This window comes from Ceratotherium simum, chromosome 16 (genome assembly GCF_057802395.1).
Source record: "Ceratotherium simum simum isolate JZ-2026a chromosome 16, ASM5780239v1, whole genome shotgun sequence".
Taxonomy (NCBI): domain Eukaryota; kingdom Metazoa; phylum Chordata; class Mammalia; order Perissodactyla; family Rhinocerotidae; genus Ceratotherium; species Ceratotherium simum.
In genome coordinates this window covers 573,501-596,821 of record NC_141915.1, presented here as the reverse complement: position 1 = coordinate 596,821, position 23,321 = coordinate 573,501, and the positions used below count along the sequence as shown (strand labels likewise).

Here is a 23,321-nt window from a genome sequence, read left to right as displayed (position 1 = left end):
AATAGGGTGATTTACTGTTCCCTATGCAGCCCCCCTCAAAATTCCATGCCCCTTTCAAGTACAGTAACGGACCCAAAGCCGAATGTTTACTGAGAACTTACCATAGCTGCTGCTGCCATTAATCCAGGGCACTGCTGCCCGCCCTTCTCTGAACTGCTGTCCGCCCTTCTCTGAACTGCTGTCACCCTCACACCTCCCAGGGGAAAGACAAACGCTGCAGGACTCTGGGCTGTGCACAAGCAGTTCTCTGTGTGGAAGGCTCTTCACCCAACCCTGCTGGCAACTCCCTGCTCACCCCCCAAGGTCCCATCTCCCAACCCCAAGGCATCTGTGTCCCTTCTCTCTTACAACGCCTCAGCTTGCCGCGGACAGGACCCTTGCCTTCGTCCAACGAAGTGCCCAGGACAGAGCAGGGCTGCGGCGACTGAAAAAGCAAACACACGGATGAGTCAATGGACACGCTTACTAGTCACGAGCACACCGCTGAGAAGTGAACCGCTCCCTCTCTGTTCTCCAGGAACTGCTGGTAAGGCCTTCCCAGCCAAGACCTAGGCGAGCCCAAGCCACACCTCTGACTTCCACAAACGGAGCTCTCAGGTCACAGCACCAACAATGGGGGACACCGGCACGCCGAGGAGCAAGCAGACAGGCTGCACCTCACCTGTGCTTCTCCCTTCTCTGAACCCAACCCCCAGTCACAGCACTGTGTGCACCACGCTGGAAACACAAAAGGCAGAAGCACCGCGGCAACTCGGCACTCACAGAGCAGCGATGTGGTCACATGGGCGAGAACCAAGATGTTCCCATGCTTCTGCCCCAGTAACCCCACGGCCAGAAACTGAGCCTAAAGAAGTAACACAGAGAGAAGAAACGAGTTTCATGCATGATGTGGGAGGAACTCAGTGTCCAACAAGGAAATGGCTACATGAACGCTGATATGTCAACTCACTAAAATATCACACAGCCATTCATTATAAAAAACTATGAGGGGGCTGGCCCCGTGGCTTAGTGGTTAAGTGCGCACGCTCCACTACTGGCGGCCCGGGTTCCGATCCCGGGCGCGCACCGACGCACCGCTTCTCCGGCCATGCTGAGGCCGCGTCCCACATCCAGCAACTAGCAGGATGTGCAACTACGACATACAACTATCTACTGGGGCTTTGGGGGAAAAAGAGGAGGAGGATTGGCAATAGATGTTAGCTCAGAGCCGGTCTTCCTCAGCAAAAAGAGGAGGATTAGCACGGATGTTAGCTCAGGGCTGATCTTCCTCAAAAAAAAAAAAAAAAAACCTATGAGGAATTCAAGAAACCCTCTAGACTATGTACCCATAGGACTCCATCAAGCCAGGACTTCTTGCACAGAGCCCAGTGGCCTCATTCGCTCCGTCTCCTGTGACCAGCACCCTCTGAAGGTGTACAGCAGAATTTCCCGGGGAAATCTTTTTTATCAGAGATAAAAAACATGAGGTGCACACACCCTCTCCCTCAGGAGCTCTCTGGCTAGTGAAGGAGACCAGGGCGTGTGAACAGGCAGCCAGGGTGGGATGTGAAGCGTGGTCTACAATTGTAAATGCATAAGGAGAGTCACAAGAAAACAGCGATTGTGTTGCCTGTTGGCATCATGAGCAAGTCCTGGGATTTTTGTTTGTTTTTACCATTTTTTGCAAAGTAATGCAACTATCTAGCACTTACCAGATATTCTTTTTTAAAGGAAAGGGAAGATGTTTGCCCGACCATGCATGCACGACCGCTGATGCAGCACTAGCAAAATGTCCTCCCCAAAGGGGGGCCTCATCATTCGTGGCAGAACAAGAAGCAGGCGCGGGTAGGGAACCCCTATACCGCACCCTCCACCAACAGCATGACCGCACAGCTCTGGGTAATCAGTCTACAGACCCTGGCCTGGGAACCAGGAGGCCCGGATTCAAGTCCTGCTTCCATGCCTTAGTCGTTGTGTGGCCAGGGCAAGGCGTTATCTCCGTGAATCTCAGTTTCACCATTTATAATAATAGAAAAACACACATATTCTTCCCATACCATTTTTAAAATTACATCAGACACAAACACACACTGGTCACTGAACAGTCAATGCCTCAGACCCAGGGACACACATCCCAGCACCTACCTGGGGCCATGCAAACAGCTGGCGCTCAAACCAAACTGGGGTCGGCGGTGCTCAGGGGAGTGGGCCCTAGTGGAGGTGGTGAGTGTGTGACAGGCAGGACTGCAGCGTATTCGAGGCCAGTCCAGAGGGACCCCAGAGCTCCTGACTCTGAGGTCGGGGCAGAGCACGCAAACAGGCTCCCTCACACCAGGCCATACACCCAAATTCCAAGCACAGTGACCGTCCCCATGAAGTTCTTCAAGAGGAAAAGTGCTACACAGTCCTGAAGAAGGGAGATTCCTGGGGCAAAGACTTTTCTGGACCAAAGGTAGGAGCTGGGGAGCCACACTCAAGCATGAGGTGGGAAGCAAATGGCCTTCTGGAGAGGATTCAGTGAAAGATCTACGGGCAGAGTGTGTGTAAATTGCAGCTAATAGATCTTCTGTGGTTCTGAGGTTGATTCCTTCCTTTTTTTTCCAAACGAGTTTCTGTGGAAACGCTTCCACACTCATAGCAAACAACCTGTTTAATATTTTCTGCATTTCAATTCCAAAAGGACAAATGATGCTTGGGTAGCCGCCGTCTGGCCATCTTTACAAGCTTGTAAATCACAGGAGATTTCAAGGTCACCTATTTTTTCTGGGACGTTTAGATGTAACTCAGTGAAAGGAGAGATGAGCACATGTCAAAGTCAGTCTCAGGCCGTGCCCTTGCCAACACCTCACTGTGCTCTACAGCCACCCAGACGGACAGTGAGAGGACCAGACAGCTCCAAGTCCAGCATGCTGCGGAAGGAAGCTTATCAGTGGAGCCGTGTGTCCACCTGCCTGATCCGCACTGGGGATTAGCACACACCTCTGACTGGACCCAGTAGGGCCACAGCCCCCAGAAAAGTGGGGCTTCTCTTTGAACAAACCTGCCAGGGCCAAGCAGCACCGGTCATCACTGCAGACCCCTCGAGAGGCCACACACAGCATGTCCCCACAACGCTGCATGGACCAAACCGTCCTGGAATTTCTCTCTAAGACCCGTCCATGGGGTCTGGAGCCCCAGAGAATACCGGCCTGTTGCTTTACAGCTTTTCTGTCTGGACCGAAACCACATTCCTCAGTATGGGCACAGTCTGCCAGTACGAACTTCCAGGGCCTCTCATCTGCCTCCGAAAGTCAGCAGAAGACAATCGGCCACTACGAAGACACTCACAATTGTGTTGGAGCCACTGCAAGTCATTCAGGTGACCAGGACCCAAGGCCGAGTGACCAGGGCAAAAGGCTGGCCTTCCGAGCGAGAAAGGCTGCTGCCCACTGGCTGGCAGAAGAGCATCAGGCACGGGGCCCGGAGGACTCACGCTCGATCTAAGTGAGCACACTGGAGAGGCTGTTTAAAAGGCCCCTCAGTTTCCGCCCTTGGTCATCTGTGTCCTGCTCCCCACTGTCCTCAGAGCTAACACTCACGGGTTATGAGGCCGGTCACTGCTCTAGGCACTTCACATCATGAACTCTTCAATCTTCTCAAGAAACCTGTGAGGCGGTAATGACCGCCTCCATTTTACAGACAAGAAAACCAAAGTGCACAGGGATTAAGTGACCTATCTAAGCAGGGCGTGAGCCAAGGCCGCCTGGCCCCGTATCTGGCCCTGAACCACTCGCCACCGCTCCACATGACTGAGCCACTCCCAGAAGGCTGGTGCCAGCCCAGCAGGAAGCATGTTCCCAAGTGGGGTATTCTCCTGCGGGGTCTAGTCCTGACCAGCACATCACTCAGGGCTTCCCCCAGACAGCCTGGCAGCCGAGGCCTAGGGCACGGTGTGTGGCACCAACACACGGCACCTGTAAGGAGTTCATCACTACAGGATGAACCAACCACAAACCACCCTTCCACGGAGCCGCCCACCCAGCTTGGCCAGGAACTTGGGTTGTCAAGGTGTTCGGGGAGCTGACGGGGATCATGGGGCTTGTCTCAGGAAGGAGGAGTCTTTCCTACCTGTGCAAAGACATAAGTGTGAGCACAGGCTCCCACCTCCACCCCACCCCAGAGAAAGCAGAGCCTCACACACAGAGTAACCTTGTAATTTATCATCCAAACTGGGATACTGTGGGAAATGAACAGGGATCCTACTCATCACGCCAGGACACGCGGCCTTGGAACTCAGAGGAAATGCACAGTTTACTGACCTTTGCTGCCACAGGCCAGAACGCAAGGCCATCAGTGCAGAGACGACAAAGCCACTGAGCACACCCACAACGAGACAAACGCACAAAAGCAGAGAGAAGGAAAGGAACTGGCACCGGGAGCAGAGAGGAGGGATCTGGGAGAAACTTCTGTGAGGACCGAGCAAAGGACAACTTCAGAAACTGAAGTCAGGGGACACAAGCCCAGGGAAAGCTGCCACAGCCGAGCCAGGGTAAGGCTGGCTGGCGTGTGCAGAGGCTCAAGCTTCCCTCCCGAGGAGGCAGCAGAGCCTTACCCATAGTGCCGCCTGGCTCAAGAGGAGAGTGCACGGCCCACAAACCCCACGAGGCCAGCATCTACGGGGCCGACTCCCCCAGAGCTACCTCGGAGGCCTGAAACCTCGAGACCATCTGCTGACAGTCTCACTCTTCTGCCGAATCAGCAGCAGCACAGGGTGGAGGCAAAGACAATGAACATTTGCTGAAACAGTGACCCGAGCTCTAAATAATGTTCTCTGATGGCCCGGTGGTTTCAGCCCAGAACACTTGCACACTACTGCCACACATTCGACCACGGCTGAGCCCCACGCTGTGTGTGCACACCCATGCACACATGGGTGTGTATGAGACGGCAAGGCCAATACCATGCGCATACAGTGTGCCCCTGGGGACCTATAGCCAGGATGGAGAGCAGAACGGAGGTGGGATCTGTGGCGCTAGTCGCAGATCCCACTGTCACAATGGCAGCAAGCGTCGAACAGAAAACAACAGCAAGACGGGAAATGAAGACACCAAATAAGGGTTTTGCAAAATGTGAATCACGAGCACAAACCAAAAACAAGATGAGGGCAGTAACTATTTGGGGGTATTTCTGTAATAACTCTTTTGAGGTGTGATTCACCTACCCTACAATGCAACCATTTAAAAGTGTACAATTCAATGGTCTGTAGTGCATCCACCACCACAATCCATTTTACAACATCTTGTCACCCCAAAAAAGAAACCCTGGACTCTAGCTATCATTCCCCAAACCCTTCGTTCCCCCCGACCCCCAACCTAGCGCCTGGCAACTACTAATCTACTTTCTGTCTATATAGATTTGCCTATTCTGAACATTTACATCAATGGCATTAGACAACATGTGGTCTTTTGTGACTAGCTTCTTTTGCTTAGCATGATGTTTTAAAGGTTCATCCGTGTTGTAGCATGTGTTGGTATTTCATTCATTTTTACGGCCAAATAATAATTCCATTGTATGGAGAGACCACATTTTGTTTATCCGTTCATCTGTTGATGGACACTGAGGTTGTTTCCACCTTTGGCAGCTGTGAACATTCGTATACAAGTTTGATGACTGTTTTAAACCTCCCTGAAGAGAGACCAAAGAAGTAAACACCACCTATCAACGTGAAGTCCGGACAATTAGCTCCTCAAAAGCCAAAAAAGGAAAGAGTTGATGAAGGTGCTGGAAACCTGAGAGGCTCCCGTAAGCAGACTGGGGGCAGCAGCTCCAGCTACACAGACCAAGCTCCAGCTCAAAACCTCTCACAGGAAGCCAGCACCGGCCTTTCCACACGGATGGGCTGGAAAGGCAGAGCCACAGGCAGGAAAGAAAGGGGCAGGGAAAACACGTTCTTTAACAGATACCATAAACACACAGTCATAGCAAAAACTGTGGTATAACTAAAAGATCTGGGATCATGGGGATAACATTTAACATTAAAGGCATCAAAATTCCTGTCCAGCTACTAAATATAAGCGGCAGGACCTGGTTGGGGAACATTTTAATTCCAAAAAGGTAATTTTCCTCTTCTGAGGGTCGATCCAAGCTTCTTCTCAAAAACTAAAATAAAAAATCCCAATTGTGTCACTTGAGACCTCCGGGGGACTCCAAGATTCCCTTGAATCCCCTTCCTGCCCACATGCTTAGAGGGCGCAGGACTCGACCACCACTCCCAGACCAAGGAATCGGAAGCTCCCTCTCCACCCTAACTTCCAACCCAAGTCCCAGCCCTGCATCTCCGGGGAGAAGGGGCGCTCCACCTGGCCACTGCCAGGCCTCCTACGCATGTGTCCAAACACCAAGCTCCAGGTCAGGAACTGGGACAGGTCTTGCAAATTATCCAGGCACCAGCCAGTGAACAGATGAAAAGACCCAGGTGGTCTTGCCTTCTGGCTGCAAAGCAAACCAGCGGCAGAGCCCCGAGGAGAACTGCGTGTCCCAGTCTGTTAGTCCTCAGCTGCCTCTTGCTCTCCACATCAGCAACGCGGCCCTGTAGCTGCTCCAGTCTCCATCCTGAAACATTCCAGTCATCTCTGACCCCTCCCTTCTGAGAGCTGCAGAGCGCAGTGGTGAAATGTAAAAGCAAAGCAACTTCCCTCTCCAAGCCTCAGACTCCTCTCAGTGCAGTCAGGAGCATAATACCTACCCCACTGTCTTCGAATCGAGTCCCTACCACGTGCCGCCTACCTTACTCGCACTTCATTTATTCTTCAGAGAGCCCTTGTGGGCAGGAAGTAGGGATGAGCCAGTCCGGAATGTGCCAGCTGCCGGAGAAAGCAGGCACTCATCCACGGTGGCCCCCTCGTCCCCCTCTGCCCATCCCACGTCTGAGGCTTCAAGGGCTGCCTCAGGGGTCTGCCCAGAGTCTGCGCCCGCATCCATTCCCTCATGACAGGCGTCCTCACTGCCGCTCCTCTCAAGGCAGCTGGGGCCTCCGAGCAAACGGCCCAATGGGAGCCAGACCACAGCTCTCAAAGAAGGGCAGTCCCTGAGGCCCTTATGGGGGTCCGTGAGCCAAAACTATTTCTATAAAAACACTAAGTCATCATTTGCCGTTTTCACTCTCTTTCTTTCACTAGTGCATAGCAGGGTTTTCCAGAGGCTGCATGACATGACAGCACAGCAGACTGAGTGTGGAAGATACGAGAATCCACAGACGTTACAGAGATTTGCAAAAAGGTAAAATAATGCAGCTCTTCTCAGCAAAATTTTTTTTTATTTTGGAAAAGTTATTTTTCAGAATACACCTGTTATTTATGTGAACATGTAACAGATTTATTTTATTTTTAAATGAATATTTTTAAATTTCTGTTTTAATTTCTAATACAGTAAATACCATGGATGTAACCCACATAACCAAAAGTCCTTGAGGGCCTCAGTAATCAAGAGCATAAAGGGGCCCAAAATAAAAAGTTTGAGAAGCGCTGACCTAGCCCACTGCCCCACCCACACTCCAGCACGTCCTCAAATCAGTAACTGGCCCACCCTGCCCCCACCACACCTTGCTTCTCTTGGGCTCTGCTTGCAGTGTCCCCCCGGCTGATGACACTTCTCTGGCTCTCTGGTTCCAAACACAAACGAGCCTTCAGCTCCGTGTCCAGATTTCTACTCGGAGTCCCTTCTCCTCAACAGCACTACCTTAAAAGGCCGCGTCTACACCAGACTTGCCCCCGGCGGCTGCATTACAGTTGTTCTGGAAATGAAACAGACTCTTGCACACAGCCGGGCAGGGAAACCTTCCTCTCAACAAGGCGAACCTCTGCCTGGAGAGGAGGCCTGGAGAGGGGCTGGGCTCCATGGAGGCAACACCTACCTGTAGGTCCGCCCCTGGATCCCAGCCATCAAGAGAGGCTGAAACCCTGGAAACACCAAGTGCGTCGAGTGTTCTGCAGGAACACAGTACATATATTGCACATAGACGCTACTTAGGCTCTTTTGTGTACATCAAATATTTCATTCTACTAAAAAAAATTAACACAAGGGTTACGGTAAATCCGTGGTTTTCAAACAGTGAGGATGCCTGAAAGTCATGTTTCAGGGGCCACTGCAGAGCACGGGTGAGCAAGGGCTTGGAGTGGGCTCATGGGTGGCACCATTCCTCCTCCGGCCTTCACACATGAGAGTGCCACTTTCTGTTTCGAGGGGCTCTGTGTTCTACTGCTAAAGAAATAAAGTTTGAAAACTGGTAACAGAGTGGTGAACAGGCCACATAGGTCGTTCCATCTAACCGACCCCAAGATCCTTTGGAGGCCCGATACAAGCAGCTCGCCATTCACCGCCCACTCTGGAGTGCACCAGCATCTCCCTATGTTGTCTGGCCTTCAACTCCCATGTCCCCTCAGCCCCGCTCCCAACAACATTAAAGCCCCAGTTTAGCCCCTTCTTAGCAACTCAGCTGATCTTCAGGTTAGAAAAAAGGGAAGAGAGGAGGAAACGAAGCTCAAAGGGGCTCAGCCACCCCTGTGCACAGGCATGACCCCCTCTGCCACCACCTCAGAGCTGCACACAGCGCTCACAACCCTGAGGCCTGCCCTGGACCCCCATTCTCCATCCGGGACTCCTCCAAACGAGGAGCACCGGGCTCTCCACCCAGGGTCACCCAGGGTCCACCACTCCCTCCACCATCTCCAATGTCCTACCACCCAACAGTCTGCAGGGCTGATGTCTGGCTTCACATCCTGATTCAAAACACAGCTCACTAACAGAATTACCACAGGACATCAAAATTCCACTTCTAGGTCTCTACCCAGAAGAGCTGAAAGTAGGTGTTCAAACAAAAACATGTACACGAATGTTCATAGCAGCACTATTCCCAACAGCCAAAGGTGGAAACAGCTCAAATGTCCACCTACAGATAAACAGATGAACCAAATGTCCCATAACGGAACATTATTCAGCCATACAAAAGCAATGAAGTACTGATTCACACCACCACATGGATGAACTCTGAAAACATGCTAAGTGCAAGAAGCCAGACAAAAGGTCACATATTCTATGATTCCATTTTGATGAAATCTCCAGAATAGGTAAATCCATAGGGACAGAAAGCAAATTGGTGGTTGCTGAGGACTGGGGATGGGAAGTGGGGAGAAACTACTTATAGTTATGGGGTGTTCTTTTGGGGTGATGAAATATCTTAAACCACAGAGCGGTGGTGTTTGCACAACATCGTAAACATGCTAAATGCAACTGAATTGTACACTTTAAAATGGTCAATTTTATGTTATGTGAATTTTGCCTCAAAACACAAAAACAAAAACAAAACCCACTCACAGAGCTCCCTAGACCCCAGGCCAGAGAGGGCAAGGGCACGCAGCAGCTGGCCTGCTCTCCGTTCTCCTCTCCCCGGTGCTGCGGCCCACTCGCCCCTCTGCCCACAAGCATGCCCTGCGAGCGTAGCCCACGCTCAGGGCCCCTCCTCGCACTGCAGCAGCCGGAGGAGAAAGGGGAAAGCGGCTCTTAAAAGCCTCTTCCCTGTTTGGTCTGGACCAGGAGCCCACAGCCGCGGGATTTTTGGAACATGACGCCATCCGTGGCAAAGGGAGGAATGCTAAAGAATGCGTGGGGACAAATTTCCGGGGCAACAGCTCTGCAGGAGAGTCACACCCTGTCCCTCAAAAAGCAGTGCTTCCCATTAAGAAACAGGTAGGACAGGAGAGTGCCATGGGAAGAAAAAAAAAGGGGACGGGAAATCTAAATAACTTCAGCCCGAGCCTCATCGTCCAACCCCATCCTTCCTAGGACACACACACACCCTTCCCACAGGACAGCCCCTGGCTCCTGGACATGAGGGGCCGAGGGACACACACGGTCAGAGGTCTCACGGCCAGAGGCCCACCTGCCCCCACTTGAGTCAGCACGAGAAACAGCGGAAGGAGGAGGCCCTGTGTCAGACCGTGTGGGTTTGTGTCTCCACTCTACCCCTCACTGGGTAACCCTTGGGCAAGTGACACGGCCGCCTCCAATCTCAGTTTCTCATCTCTTTATTCCATAATGCTGCTGTGGATATAAACAAGTTAATGGTGGCCTGGCACACAGCCATTACTATGAGCCATGAATGCCACCACCACAGCAATACCTAATCCCAGAGCATGTCAACTGCTCCTTTGATTTAAGTATAGGAAAACCTCCCCACCTTAGAAGGCTTCATGGCTATGCTAGCTAGCCCAGCTCCTCCAGGAAGAAGACCCCTAAGCTCACAGGGCTTCTATGCAGGAAGGAAGATGTGGGAACTAAGAGTCACGGGACTGTTTGCCGAGTTGGCGCCTGCCTGTTAGGAGAGCTTGTTCGCAGGCTCTCGCAGGGAGCCACTTCTACTTGTTTAGACGCTATAGAAAGGTCCCCTTGACAGAAGGTTCCACTCTCTGAAGGGTGTGACTTGTAAAGGTGGGGGGACAGGGGGGAAGAAGGCTGGAAGGACCCAGCTGCTGACAGGCGATGAATCAACGCTGGTGACCAAAGAGCCAGAACACACACTGGCCAGATCTCCCAGCCACCTGCCCAGTGATTTGTGACTAGACCCGGGCTGTTCTCTACCCTCCTCTGGCCATTTCACTCAGGCACCGGGCACAAGGACTTTGATTCTCAGACAACTGCTTCCAAGGACACCAGTGAGATAAGCGGCTTCTCTTAATCCTCTCTCACCTTGCTGATGGCAACTCAGACACTTCTATGTAAAGTGACTTCTGAAATTGGGATCTGCCACTGCTATTCAAGGGACCTGGACTCTGTGCTTCTCTGGGCTTAGCAGGGGCTGGGGGTGGCCACTGTGCTGACCACTGCCCTCTGGAACAGCCCACACCCTCTAACGGCTGATGGCGCCAGGCCTCTCCACCTCCTATCCTCTAAAAATTCTTAAAAGCAGTTCAATCTCTACACTTAAACGTGTTCTGAAAATCAAGCCCACACAAGCTGACTATGGCCCTTCCAATCCCCAGGGGCTACCGTGAGGAAGTTGCTAGTGTGGTGCCAAGAAGGTCCGCGGGAGAGTGGGCAGCCTGGGCTTTTGTTCTGTGGGCGTGGGAGAAGAGAGAAACAGAGTTTGAGGGTCAGCTGTCCCACAAAGTCACGGAGGTGGGTCCCCTCTCTGGGTCAGTGCTTGCAAAACGAACCCCATTTACTGAGCACCCACTACACACCCAAGCATTTACACGCTTGGCACTTGCTATTTCTCACAGCTTCCACCATCCTCACAGGCACTCAAAGACAGGGGTATCACCAACCCCAGTGTTCAGAGGAGGGACGCAGGCACCTAAACTGTGAATCACCTGCTCAATCAGCATCAGAAATGGAGCCAGCACGTGCACTCAAATCTGAGCTGAAAGCCCCCACTCTCGATCATTCCATTCCCTTACCTGAGCAAGTTTAAATGAAAAGTGGGACTGTGCCAGACTTCTGGGTCAGAGCAGGTCCCCAAGCGGAAGACAAATGAACGCCCAACCCCCTGAGCCCTGAGGCTCCCTGCACCCCAGGGCACTCGCCAGCCTCTGAGTGGAGGGGCTCTGGGTGCGGCACCCGGAGACCCAGGAGACATGGACTCTTTCTCTGATTCAACTGGGACTCGCAGAAGCTGCTCCCCAGCCCCGGCCTCCTTAGCTACAGGCCAGGACTATTCAGGACGCAAGGGACGTGTCTGAAGGTGCACCATGAGCCTCCTTGGTCTGCCTGTTAAAACTAGTGCTTTAGGACCTACAGAGATCAAGGACACAACTATTTCCTGATTCTGAATTCCTCAGGGGGAAAAACAGTCCTTCCTGTTCAGGGCTGTGCCAAAGGCGTGGTCACTGCCACAGGCCAGCAGCCTGTCAGGGGGCCAGGGGACACCCCGAGGCTGAGGGGATTTTAGGACCTGCACGATGTCCTGCACTGCCACCCTGCCCACATGCACTCCCACACACCCCATAAACTAAGGAGTCCCAGTCAGGGCAAGGCCCTGCTTCTGAAGGCAAAGGTTAACGCTTCTTATCAGACAGAGAGAGGCCAAATAGAACTTTGGAAAAACCCACATTGGCCTTCCTGTGACCTAGGCAGGTCGCTGAGCCTCTCTGGGTCTCAGTGGCTCCATCTGCTAACCGAGCGCAATCCTTCACCTACCTAATGGCAGGGGGATCACCCAGCCCCTGCAGGCCCCTCCTCCCAGGGCTAGGAATTAGAAGTCCATTAAATCACTTTGATTTAGTTTGCAATACCCCAACCTCCTACAGAAACAGTACAAAGTTAACAAATCAAAGGGGCCTTCGAGGGCCGGCCCCGTGGCTTAGCGGTTCGGCCCAGGTTCGGATCCGGGGCGCGCACCGCTTCTCTGGCCATGCTGAGGCCGTGTCCCACATACAGCAACTAGAAGGATGTGCAGCTATGACATACAACTATCTACTGGAGCTTTGGGGAAAAATAAATAAATAAGTAAAATTACAAAGTGGCCTTCGCAAGGGCAGGGAAGACAGGCTCCTGGCCACACGAAAACTGGTGTGAACCACATGGAACCAAGTTTTGTATCACAGCCCCATCGCTAGGCAGCTCGGTGACCTCAGGCAGGCTACCCAATCTCTCTGAAACTCCACGTCCCCTCCTCCACCAGTGGCCATGCTGCCACCAGCCCTGCTCGCCTCCTCAGCGACCAAGGCGGACTGAGATCATGGTACACAACACTTGGTTCAGTGCAATGGAGACTCAGGAGGATCCAACAGGCCCATCCGCTCACTCTCACTGCAAGCTGCCCCACAGACCGGCACAGGCCACCGTCCAGAGCAGCATGCAGATGCCAAGCTGACTGCAAGGGAGCCGAAAGGGTTACAGGCTCCAAGCAAAAACTAGGCTGTGGTTTCATGTGAACTAGGATGACCTCGACTGAGAAAACCAGCGAGTGGTTTGGAAGATTCCAATTCCAGTCTCCAGAGACAAAATGCCAGCGAATCAACCCACTGGCTGTCTCGCCCCCGAAGGAACTGAAAATATGACGGGAGCAATGGGGCTGGGCATTTGGAGGTTCCATCCCAAGGCAGCTATGAAACCACTGCGGACGATTTCACAAAACCCTCAACTACTAACACTGGAGGAACCACAAACTCTAGGGCAGAGTTTTCAAACCTGCCCCTTGTAGCCCCCAGAGACAACTGGAGACCCCATGGGTGGGAAGAGGAGGCGGCCAGGAGGCCAAGCTCCAGACTCTGAACTCGTGTCGCCCAGAACCGTGTCGCCTTTTCTGTCTCATACACAGCATTTCCATACGAGATTCCTTTGAGTAGAAGCCTCTGCAGTTTAATAAAAGTTTCAAAACCACTGACCTGGTCCAAGTGTGTCATTTCAGACGGGAAAGTGAGGCTTGGAGAGTGAGTTTCCAAGGATAAAAGAAAAGTGTGTTTTCTCAGGTTAAACGCTTCCAAACCAGCACCCAGTGCTCTTCACTTCCTCCCTCGCCTCTCCCCCCACAGTATTAGGATGTCAGTCCTGCTCCTCTCTTCCCTGGTTCTGATTGGTTCTCTCTCCTCTCTTTCAAGACTCAATGGCAGCTTGGGAACAATGTAAAGATAAACATTCCAAGTCAAATTTCTTTATTTCGGCTAAACAGCATCAGGGCCTAGTAATCAGGAGATAGCCAAACGAAGGCCATTCCCCACAGGAGAGGCTGTCAGTGTGCTTCCTGGAATATTAATTACCACAAAGGAGTTCAGTAACCTCCACAGGCCTAGCCGGCCCCTCCATCCATCCCATTAGCACACCACTCCCTGTAAACCGAATGTGGGCAACAGCTTTATAGGTGGAAAACCAAGGCTCGGAGAATGTAAGTGACCTTCCTGGGGCACCCTGCATGTCTGTGCCAAGAATAGAACACAGGTCTTCGATTGTAGTCCTTCCGTGTGGCAAGGGAAAAAGAGCTCAAGAGAAAGGTCAGGCAGCAGGCGGGAGCGCAGGGGAGAGCACAGCTAGGAGAGGCTGCAGAACCCGGGCCAACACGAAGGGCCGGGTCAGAACGCAGCGTGCCTGGGGGCACACCAGCCTCTCCCCACGGCAACCAGCACCCTCCTCCCTTCTGCCCCTGGAGCGGGAGTGGGAATCAGAGCCCCAGCTCTCAAACACACTATCAGGAGTCACCAAAGAAGATGTGACTTACAAAGAAAGAACACCCGAAAGTTGGCAAAAAGACATCAAGCAGGGGACACAAACAGGAGTAAGGGTGAGAACCAGCATTTCAGGAATCCTCCGAACGCAGGCTGTCTGCACAACACCTCATGGAGGAGGAGAAACCCACAAGCACCGTCTTCCCACCCTGTCCTTCCCCGAGGGCCTCAAGGGCCCAGCTGCAGGCCAGGCCACTGCACTAGCATTACCCCGTCCAACACTGTCGGCACCGCCACGCGTGGCTACTGTGTACCTGAAAGTGGCCAGTCTGAACCGAAAGGTGCCATAACCGTAAAACTGCACATAACTTCTTTGCACGTTGAAATGATAATATTTTGGGGGACTGCCCCGTGGCGTAGTGGTTAAGTTTGCACGTTCCACTTTGGCAGTCCGGGGTTTGAAGGTTCAGATCCCAGGCACAGAACTACACATCACTCGTCAGTCATGCTGTGGTGGCATCCCACATACAAAATAGAGGAAGATTGGCATGGATGTTAGCTCAGGGTCAATCTTCCTCACCAAAAAAAAAAAAAAAAAAAAGAAAGAAATGATGATATTTTGGATGTTAGGTTAAATAAAATATAATTTAAATTAACTTGTTTCTTTTTTAATGTGGCAACTAGAAAATGTACAATTACATATATGGCTCGCATTATAGTTCTATTGGACAGGGCTGATCTCACCCAGGGGTTGGCAGGCTATGCTGAGAGGCCAAAGCTACCCCGTCAGCTGTTTTTTTAAGGCCCAAAAGCCAAGAATGGCTTTTACATTTCTAAATGGTTATATAAGTACCTACCTCGATTTTGCCTGTTGCCCTACAAAGCCCGAAATGTTTACTGTCTGGCCCTTTAAGAAAAAATCTGCCAATTCCTGGTCTAGACTCCAGAAACAATCAGATGTTCTCTCCAACGACACACGGAGCAGAGGGCAGGTCTGGGACGTGTGTGTGAGATTCTTGCACATTCATTTTTTTTTTTGTTAGGAAGACCGGCCCTGAGCTAACATCTGCCCATCCCCCTCTTTTTGCTGGGGAAGATTGGCCCTGGGCTAACATCCGTGCCCATCTTCCTCCACTTTATATGGTACGCTGCCACAGCATGGCCTGACAAGCGGTGCGTCGGTGCGCTCCCAGGATCCGAACCGGCGAACCCCAGGCTGCCGCAGCGGAGCGCGCGCACTTAACCACTTGCACCACTGGGCAGGCCCCGCACATTCGTTTTTTTTAATTGAGGTAAAATTCACCTAACATAAAATTAATCATTTTAAGGTGAACAATTCAGTGGCATTTAGTATATTCAATCACCACGTCTATCTAGTTCTAAAGCACTTCATCACCCCCAAAATAGAACCCCGATCCCATTAGCAGGCACTCCTTGTTCCCTCCTCCCCCAGAACCTTGGCAACCACTAATCTGCTTTCTGTTTCTATGGATTTACCTATTCTGGACATTTCATATAAAAAGAATCATACAATATGTGACCTTTTGCATCTGATTCTTTCCTTTAACATCACGTTTTTGAGGTTCAGTCGTGTTGTAGCATGTCTCAGTCCTTCAGTGCTTTTCAAAACTGAATAATATTGTATGGATGTACCACAAGTTGTTTATTCGTTCATTGACTGATGAATATTTGTGTTGTTGCTACCTTTTGGCTATTGTGAACACTGCTATTATGAACATATGCATAAAAGTATTTGTTAGAATATCTGTTTTCAATTCTTTGGGGTATACGCTAGGAACTGAATTACTGGCTTATCTGGTAAGCCAGTAACTCAGGAACTGCCAGTTTTCCACGGCGGCTGCAGCATTTTACATTCCCAGGAGCAATGCACAAGGGCTCCAATTTCTCCGCACCCTCACCAACACTTATTACTCTCCCTTTTTATTACAGCCGTCCTAGTGGGTGTGAAAGACTATCTCCTCGTGGTTTTGATCTGCATGTCCCTAGTGACTAACCATGTTGACCCTCTTTTCATGTGCTTGTCGGCCATTTGTAAGGTCTGGGATTTTTGACACTCCCCTTGACAAACAATCTACAAATGCACACACAAATTACCAATCTTCTAAAAAGGGTGAGCACGAAATCTCCCCATTGCCTTTGAGATATGTGAAGTCAAATAAAGAAGTTCCATAACCCGGGACTTCTAAGAGTGTCACAGGAACAAGGAAAGTCAATGAGATGATTCACAGAGACCAAGCCCTGGCCCACCCACCTCTGTGTCTGGGATCGCTACGCCAAGGCCCCAGCAGCCCTGGCAGTAGAGTATGGGCACAGCGAGGGGCAGGATTCGACCAGGTCTGAGAAGAGACACAGAAGGACTGGAAGAGCCTTGGGAGAGATCAAGACCAACCTCCTCATTCTCCAGATGGGAAAATTGAGGCCTGAGGAGGGAAAACAACTCCGCCAAGGTCCCACAAAAAAACAGCGGCAGGCCTGGGACTAGACTTTAAGTTCCTTCCACAAAGGGCGATACCTAAAGTTGCAGAAGTTGACAGAAGAATGAGACATCATGTCAGGTCAACACCCACCAGGAACCTCGGAGACCCACACTGCGGCTGGGAAGAGAACTCGGAAGCTGAGAACCCTGGGTTCCAGGCCTGCCGCTCCCACTGACCACCAATCCCTCCCATCCACCTCCCTGCCCCGCCTGCCCCTCTTCTTTCACTCTACACGGCCTCCTGAGTGACTGCATTCACTCCCAGGACTTCAGAATTCCTACCTCGGCCCCCACCCTTCCTCCAGCTCTAACCACGGACTGCCTGAGTGTATGATGCCACCTAAGGACCAGACTGGACTGCCACTGCCACGAGGTCACATTTGCCATATTGTTTTTGACTCCTCCCCACCCCCTAAATCTACTCCAAATCTGTTATTCTCAGTTTCTGTTAAAGGTACTTTTACCCACCCAGGTTTCCTCAATCCCCACCTCCAACCACCTGCAAATATCCTGTCCCCAGGGTTTGAGACTCCTCCCCTCCAGGCCAGCACTAACCTGGAGAAGCCCTTTCCTGTAATTCACCAGGAATACTTCAAGAGCATCTGTTAGAGCTTCTGCCGTTAGCCAGAATTATTTTCCTAAAACCCAAATCTGATGGATTAAAAAGCTAAGCATAAAAATAACTATAAAAGACCTAAGAAAATATTAGAGACTACTTTTTAATCCTGGAAAGAAGACCTTCATAAGCATAAGATTAAAACCAGCAATTATAAAGGAAAACATGGAAATGTAACTCCAATCAAAGTTAAAACTACCATATGAAGAAGAGAAATGAGCATACACAAAATTAAAAGACAAGTGACACCCTGGGAGAGAATACCTGCAATTACGACAGGTGTCAGATTAATATCTAGAGCAGGGTCAGCAAACTGTGGCTCACAGGCCAACTCCTGCCCCTGCCTGTCTTTGTAAATAAAGTTTTATTGGAAACAGCCATACTCATTAGTTTACGTATCATCTACGGGGGCTTTTAAGCTACAGTGGTAAAGCTGTGTAGTTGCTACAAAGATCATATGGCCCACAAGGCTAAAATATTAACTATCTGGCCTTTTACAGAAAAAGTTTGTGGACCCCTGACCTAGAGGATATATAGAAAGCTCCTACAAATCAATAGGAATGAGAAACTAACCAAATAGAAAAATGGGCAATCCACAAATATTCAAGAAATATCATGAAAAGAGGCTTAACCTCACTGGTAATTAGGGAAATTATGAAAGAATTAAGTCATTTGATAACATCCAATCCCAGCAATGGTCTGACACAGCCTTTTTTGGAAGGCAATTTGGTGATATCTGTAAAAAAAAATTTAATGTGCTTGATGTCAACCCAGCCATTCTATTTTTAGGTATCTGCCCCCAGAGAAATACTTGCATTCGTGCACACACACACACACCCTCAGAAGTATTTAGAAAGCTGTTTGCTGAAGCAAACTGTTTATAACAGCAAAACCTGGAAGTAACCTTGCTGTCCATCAATAAGGGAATGGTTAAACTACAGTACCTCCCTGATAGTATAATATGCAAAACGATTTTGCTATATTTATATGTAATACATGAAAAGAGCTGTTAAGATGTCATTAAGCAGGAAAATATATGTTGCAAATACGTACATACAGTTTAACTTAAAAAAGGTTATAACTGTGTATTTGAGTCCACACATATGTAGAAAAATGCACAGAAGGACTGAAAGATAAAAGCCTTAAAGAGGGGGTGGCCTCAATGATCGCTGATCTATCTTCCAGCCCTGACGGTCTAAAATAAGCTCCGGGCGGTGGGGAGGGGCAGCAGGAAGCAGGGACCAGTGGGGGAGACTGATGGGAACCGATTGGCTGAGGTTTTCTAATGGAGCCATGAGGATGAGAGTAAGAGGCTGGGGGAGGGCCGGATGCAGAGCAGCAGCTAACGTTGTTGGCAAGAGCCCTGAGTGTCCCTCTTTCTCTCTTCAAGAGCAGTTTCTTCCCGAAAGATCCCAGGAGGTAGAAGGCTGGCCTAATCTCTCCCAGCACAAATAACCCCACTCAGTATTTCAGAAACTACCATTCCAGGTTTGCCCTGGAAGGCTCAGGCCTGTTTCAAAATCCACAGTTAAACTGTGAATACAGGGAAAGAGTAAAGTACTTCACATTTTCGACACCTTCCCTTGAATCCAATTAATAATCAACAGATTTTTTTTTTTAATTTTTAACAGATTCAACTCAAATATGCAGATTTCATTCTAGTACCTAAGCTTAAGAACCAGAAAAGATGCCCTATGAGGTGTAAATACCCAATACACCAATTTTGGCAGTTGGCTTGGAATAACCAGGAATCTCTCTCAGGACAACCCTTGCCAAGCCCAGAAACTTCCTAAATCCCAGTTTACTATTCTGTAGGCGATGTTTGTTTGTTTGTTTTTTAAACTGTAAGAGAAAAAAGTTTAATAAAACCATTCCTTGCTTTTCACGACAGCCTGGTGAGCTTGGAAAGCCAGGGATCTCTACTCCCAATTTATAGACAAGGAAACGAAACTACAGAGGCAAAGGCACTTGTTCAAGGTCATGCAGCTGAAAGTGACAGCCAAGATTAGAGGCAAAGTCTACTGACTCCTGGTCCAGGACCCCACCACCACATAAACTGCTTCCCAGAAACAGGCATCCAGTCAAGAAGAGAGAATCTCCCTTAAAGCCCACCCCAGAACACCTCTCCAGGAAATGGAGTTCCACCCTTCCCAAGCCAACCTGGCCCTCTGTCCTAACAATCTATGACTTTGCAGCCTTCAGTGTTTGGTTAAGCTTTTGGTCTTAGATAAAAGGAGTCTTTTCCTGGCTGTTGGGAACCTGACCTCAGAGGAAGGCACCATATCCCAGGCCATAACGCCTGCCCTGCCACCCCACTCTGGTCTGCCATGTAAACAAGTCAAACCCTGTGAGCACTTAAGCAGCATTAAAAACAGCCAGGCCGGTACACTTCAAAGCTATGTTTTCCATCTAAGGGGTTCTTCTGCAAAAGGAGCGGCTACACCTAGGTCATACTGCACTGGAATGTGAACGGAGCTCCCCGGCCTCATTCAGGGGAAGAGAGAAAGCTCTGAAGAGGATGGAGACGGGGGCAGAGGGCAAGGAGGGCCACAGACACATCCCAAGGAGATGCAGAAGGCTTGGTGAGGAAATCCAAGGAATCCGCATGTCCTAGAGCCCTCCCCGAGTTCCAGAGAATCCTGGAACGCTGGGAGCTCAGAGAGCAACCAGCGCAGGGGTCCCCAAGGCCAGCGGGGACTGCACCCCAACTTCTTAGGGAGCTGTTACCCATACAAATTCCCTGCTCTCCTAAATCACTTCAGGGACGGGCCCCAGGACTTGGTATTTTTAAAGACTGTAACCGATGCCGATTTGGGAGCTCCTGAACTAGTCGAAGCTCTTATCTGACAGGTAAGGCCCGGAGAAGTGAACCGACTTCCCCGAGGACCCAGAGGTCTCCTCATTCCTTGCCGAGTGACCAGGGCGCTGGGGGGCAGGGTAGGAGAGGAGCCCCCAGCTCTCCCATCTACAAAAGGTCCTCCAGTTTAAGTTCAAGGGCAAGACCCTCCTCCCCAGACTTCGGACCCTTCACCTCTGCCCACCCACTGGCAGTGACAACGATTTAGAAAAAGGGCCGGCCGCGTCTGACAAGGGGGAGCCCGAGTCCACCCAGACAGTCCTACTCCCTTAGCCACTCGGGTGGACAGGTCTAAGTCCCTCCTACGACAGACTCCGAGGGGGTCCTGCGAGGCAGCAGGCAATTCCCAAGCACTTTGTTCCTACTAAGAAAACCCAGGCATTTTTGAGTCACCCAAAAAGCATGAATCACACGGCAGGCAGGACCATGGGAACGGGAAAGGATGTTATTTTTCGGCATACTTGAGGATTTTCCCTTTGTCCCGAGTCTGTCAATGCACTTCCCGCCCCCCGCCCCATCCTCGCCCCCAAGAGGCACGCATTGTTCCGCCGTTTTACCCTCCCCAGGAGCCTGCAGACGCGCCCCCCCTCGGGCACCGGGCCGCGTCCGCTCCCTCCTCCGCGGCGGGACGGCGGTCCCCGGGCGGCGGGCGGGGCGGCCGGCCCCGGGGCGCCCGGCGCGCCCGGCGCGCCGCTCACCTGCGTCAGGTCCTCGTCGTTGAGCAGATGCGACTCGCGGGGCTTGAAGCAGTTCTGACACTTGCTCTTGTTGAAGATGTTGGCCTGGAATTTCCGGCACGGGTTCTCCTTGGCCGCCGACATGGTCGGCGCGGCGGCGGCGCAGGCCCGCAGGCCCGGCCGGCGCTCGCGGCGGACGGCGGGCGGCGCAGGCGGGCGGCGGCACCATGCACGGCGGGCGGCTCGGCCGGCTCAGCGCGGGCGCCGCCGCACGCCCGCCGGCCCTCAGCGGGCCGCTCCGGCGGCCGCCCCGCTCGACGCCGCGCCCGGGCCTCACAGCGCGCGCGGTCCCCGCCGCCCGCCCGCACGGCCGCCGCCCGCCCGCCGCAGGCCCATGGACGCAGCCCGCGCCCGCGCCTCACTCCGCCCCTCTCGGGCGCCGCGTCCAGCCGCTCCGCTCGGTGCCGCCGCCGCTGCCCTCGGCGCCCACGGCCGCAGCAAATGGGGGCGGGCGGCCCGCGCACTGGGGGCGGGGCGGGCGGCGGGCGGGAGCGGCGGGCGCGGGGCGGGGCCGCGGCCCGGGAGCGGCGGCCCGGCCGGCCTATGGCAGCGGCTCGCCCCGGCTAACAAAGGAGGCCCTCGGCCAATGGGAGCCGGGGGCGGGACGAAGGCGCCGGGCGCAAGGTAGCGTGTGTCGGCGCAGGAAGGTGGGGGCGCGGGGATGGGACGTTCAGGTTTGGTGGACTGGCGCCCAGGCCGCCGAGCCCCTGACAGCTGCGGGGGCCGGGGCGGGGGGAGAGTGGAGGCGGGGGCCTGCGAGGGCGGGGGGAGGGGCGGAGGCCTGCGGGGGTGGGGGCGGGACCGACCTCCGGCCAGCTCTCTGCAAACCTCGCTCCCGACCTTGTGTTCGCGCGCCGGTCCTGGACACCCGAGCCGGCTCTGAGCGGATTGCTTGAACGCCTGCTGTGCTCCGGGCCCCGTCGCAGTAGTCCTAGGTAGCATTATTAATAAGGGTCAGATAACGTCCAGGTGCTCGATGTACCTCAGCTCATTAAAGTTTCACAGCCTCTCCATTATCGTCTCCATTTTCCCTGTGAGGAAACTGAGGCGAGAAGTTAAGCAATAGGAGGTAGGGTTTCCGGGGATGACTAAGGGAAGATGTCAGCCTGGAAGAGCTGTCAGTTCTATTAGGGGAGGTTAGTGAAGGCTGACTCTCCGCCAGGTAGTGAGCTCGGCTCTTTCCCCCACTATGAGCTTGAGGAAGTTGAGGCTCCGGCGCCTGCGGTCGTTGATGCAGGGGCGCTCTGCTAGGAAGGCTGAACCGTCGCTCCGGTCCTCCACTGTCCAGTCTGGTGGCCGAACAACCGCCTGGAGAAGACTAACGGAGGCACAGGCGGAAGGTTCGGGAGCCCAGAGATGGGGAAATGTGCTCTTTGGAAAAATTAGGGGCAGCTTCAAGGAGGAAGGGAAATGAAAGCAGCCAGCGAGGGGCTGAGGACGGACGGCTAGAGGTGGAAGTAGAGGAGGAAGGAGCAGGACGGCCGAGGCGTGAGGGCGGTCACCCGGGCGTGTAAGTGTCATCCTGCTGGCAGCCAGCGTCGATGAAGGGAGTTTTTAAACAGAGGGGTGAGCTAACTCAGCCCTCACAGAGGAGGTGGCACTGAAGTGTGTGTTAGCAGCAGCGACAGCAGCTGTTGCTTAGGGAGTGGGCAGGTTTTAGGAGAAGTGGCAAATGCTCCCAGAGCTGTGTACTTTTCCACGGATCATCTGGTGAATATCTCAGGGAGGTGGATTTCAACTTAGTGTAATAAAATGCTTTTCTCCAAAGGGAGCTGAAGGAAGGTGGGTCAAAGTTCTAGGCAGCCTGAGGGGGAAGCCCAGGTCCACCCCTCACTAGCTCCATGGCCTTGAGCAAGTCCCTCCACCTGCCTGCTGCCTCAGTCACCTCCTCTACAGAATTGGTGTGATCAAATGGTTGTTGTGAGCATTATATGATATAATGCTTCTGAAATATTCAGCATAATGTGGCAAAATGTTAATTAGTGAATCTAGGCAAAGGGTGTTTATTGTAAAATTCTTGCAACTTTTCTGTTGGTTTAAATTTTTGCAAAATAAAAAAGGGGGGGGCAGGGGGGATGACACTGACACTTCTTGCCTGCATAGGATACTCAGAAACTGATACCAATGGTGGCCTCTGGGGAGGGGAGCTGGGTGGTTGAGAGGTGACCTACTTTTAATTTTCCCTGTAAGCCCTTTCGTTCTTTTTAGATTGGTATTGTGTGCGTGTGTACAACTTGTTTTAAAATAATTTTTTAAAATCCTACCCATGCCTCAAAGTCAACTCAAAGGCCACTTGCGTTAAGAAAATGCTTGGCATGTTCTGCTCAGGTCGGTGGACACATCCAGCAGCTGCCTGGAATGGGAGGGCTCCAGAGCTGGGAGATAAAGACGCATTTGGGGGCTGGCCCCGCGGCTTAGCGGTTAAGTGCGTGCGCTCCGCTACTGGCGGCCCGGGTTCGGATCCCAGGCGCGCACCAATGCACTGCTTGTCCGGCCATGC

At 52.2% G+C, this 23,321-nt stretch overlaps 1 protein-coding gene across 7 annotated transcripts in view; it reads right to left on the bottom strand.

The window, feature by feature from the left end:
* MPRIP (myosin phosphatase Rho interacting protein) overlaps positions 1 to 21,250 on the bottom strand; it is a 141,182-nt gene extending 119,932 nt beyond the window's left edge. For 4 of the 7 annotated variants that reach the window (XM_087440262.1, XM_087440261.1, XM_087440260.1 and 1 more), the window contains exon 1: positions 20,783 to 21,249. In XM_087440262.1, the coding sequence (XP_087296388.1) occupies positions 20,783 to 20,905 (123 nt within the window). In that variant the 5' untranslated portion in view covers positions 20,906 to 21,249. Of the gene's footprint in view, positions 1 to 20,782 lie in introns of all 7 variants that reach the window. The other 3 variants (XM_087440263.1, XM_087440264.1, XM_087440266.1) reach the window with 3 other exon arrangements.
* Between the last annotated feature and the right edge of the window lie 2,071 nt (positions 21,251 to 23,321).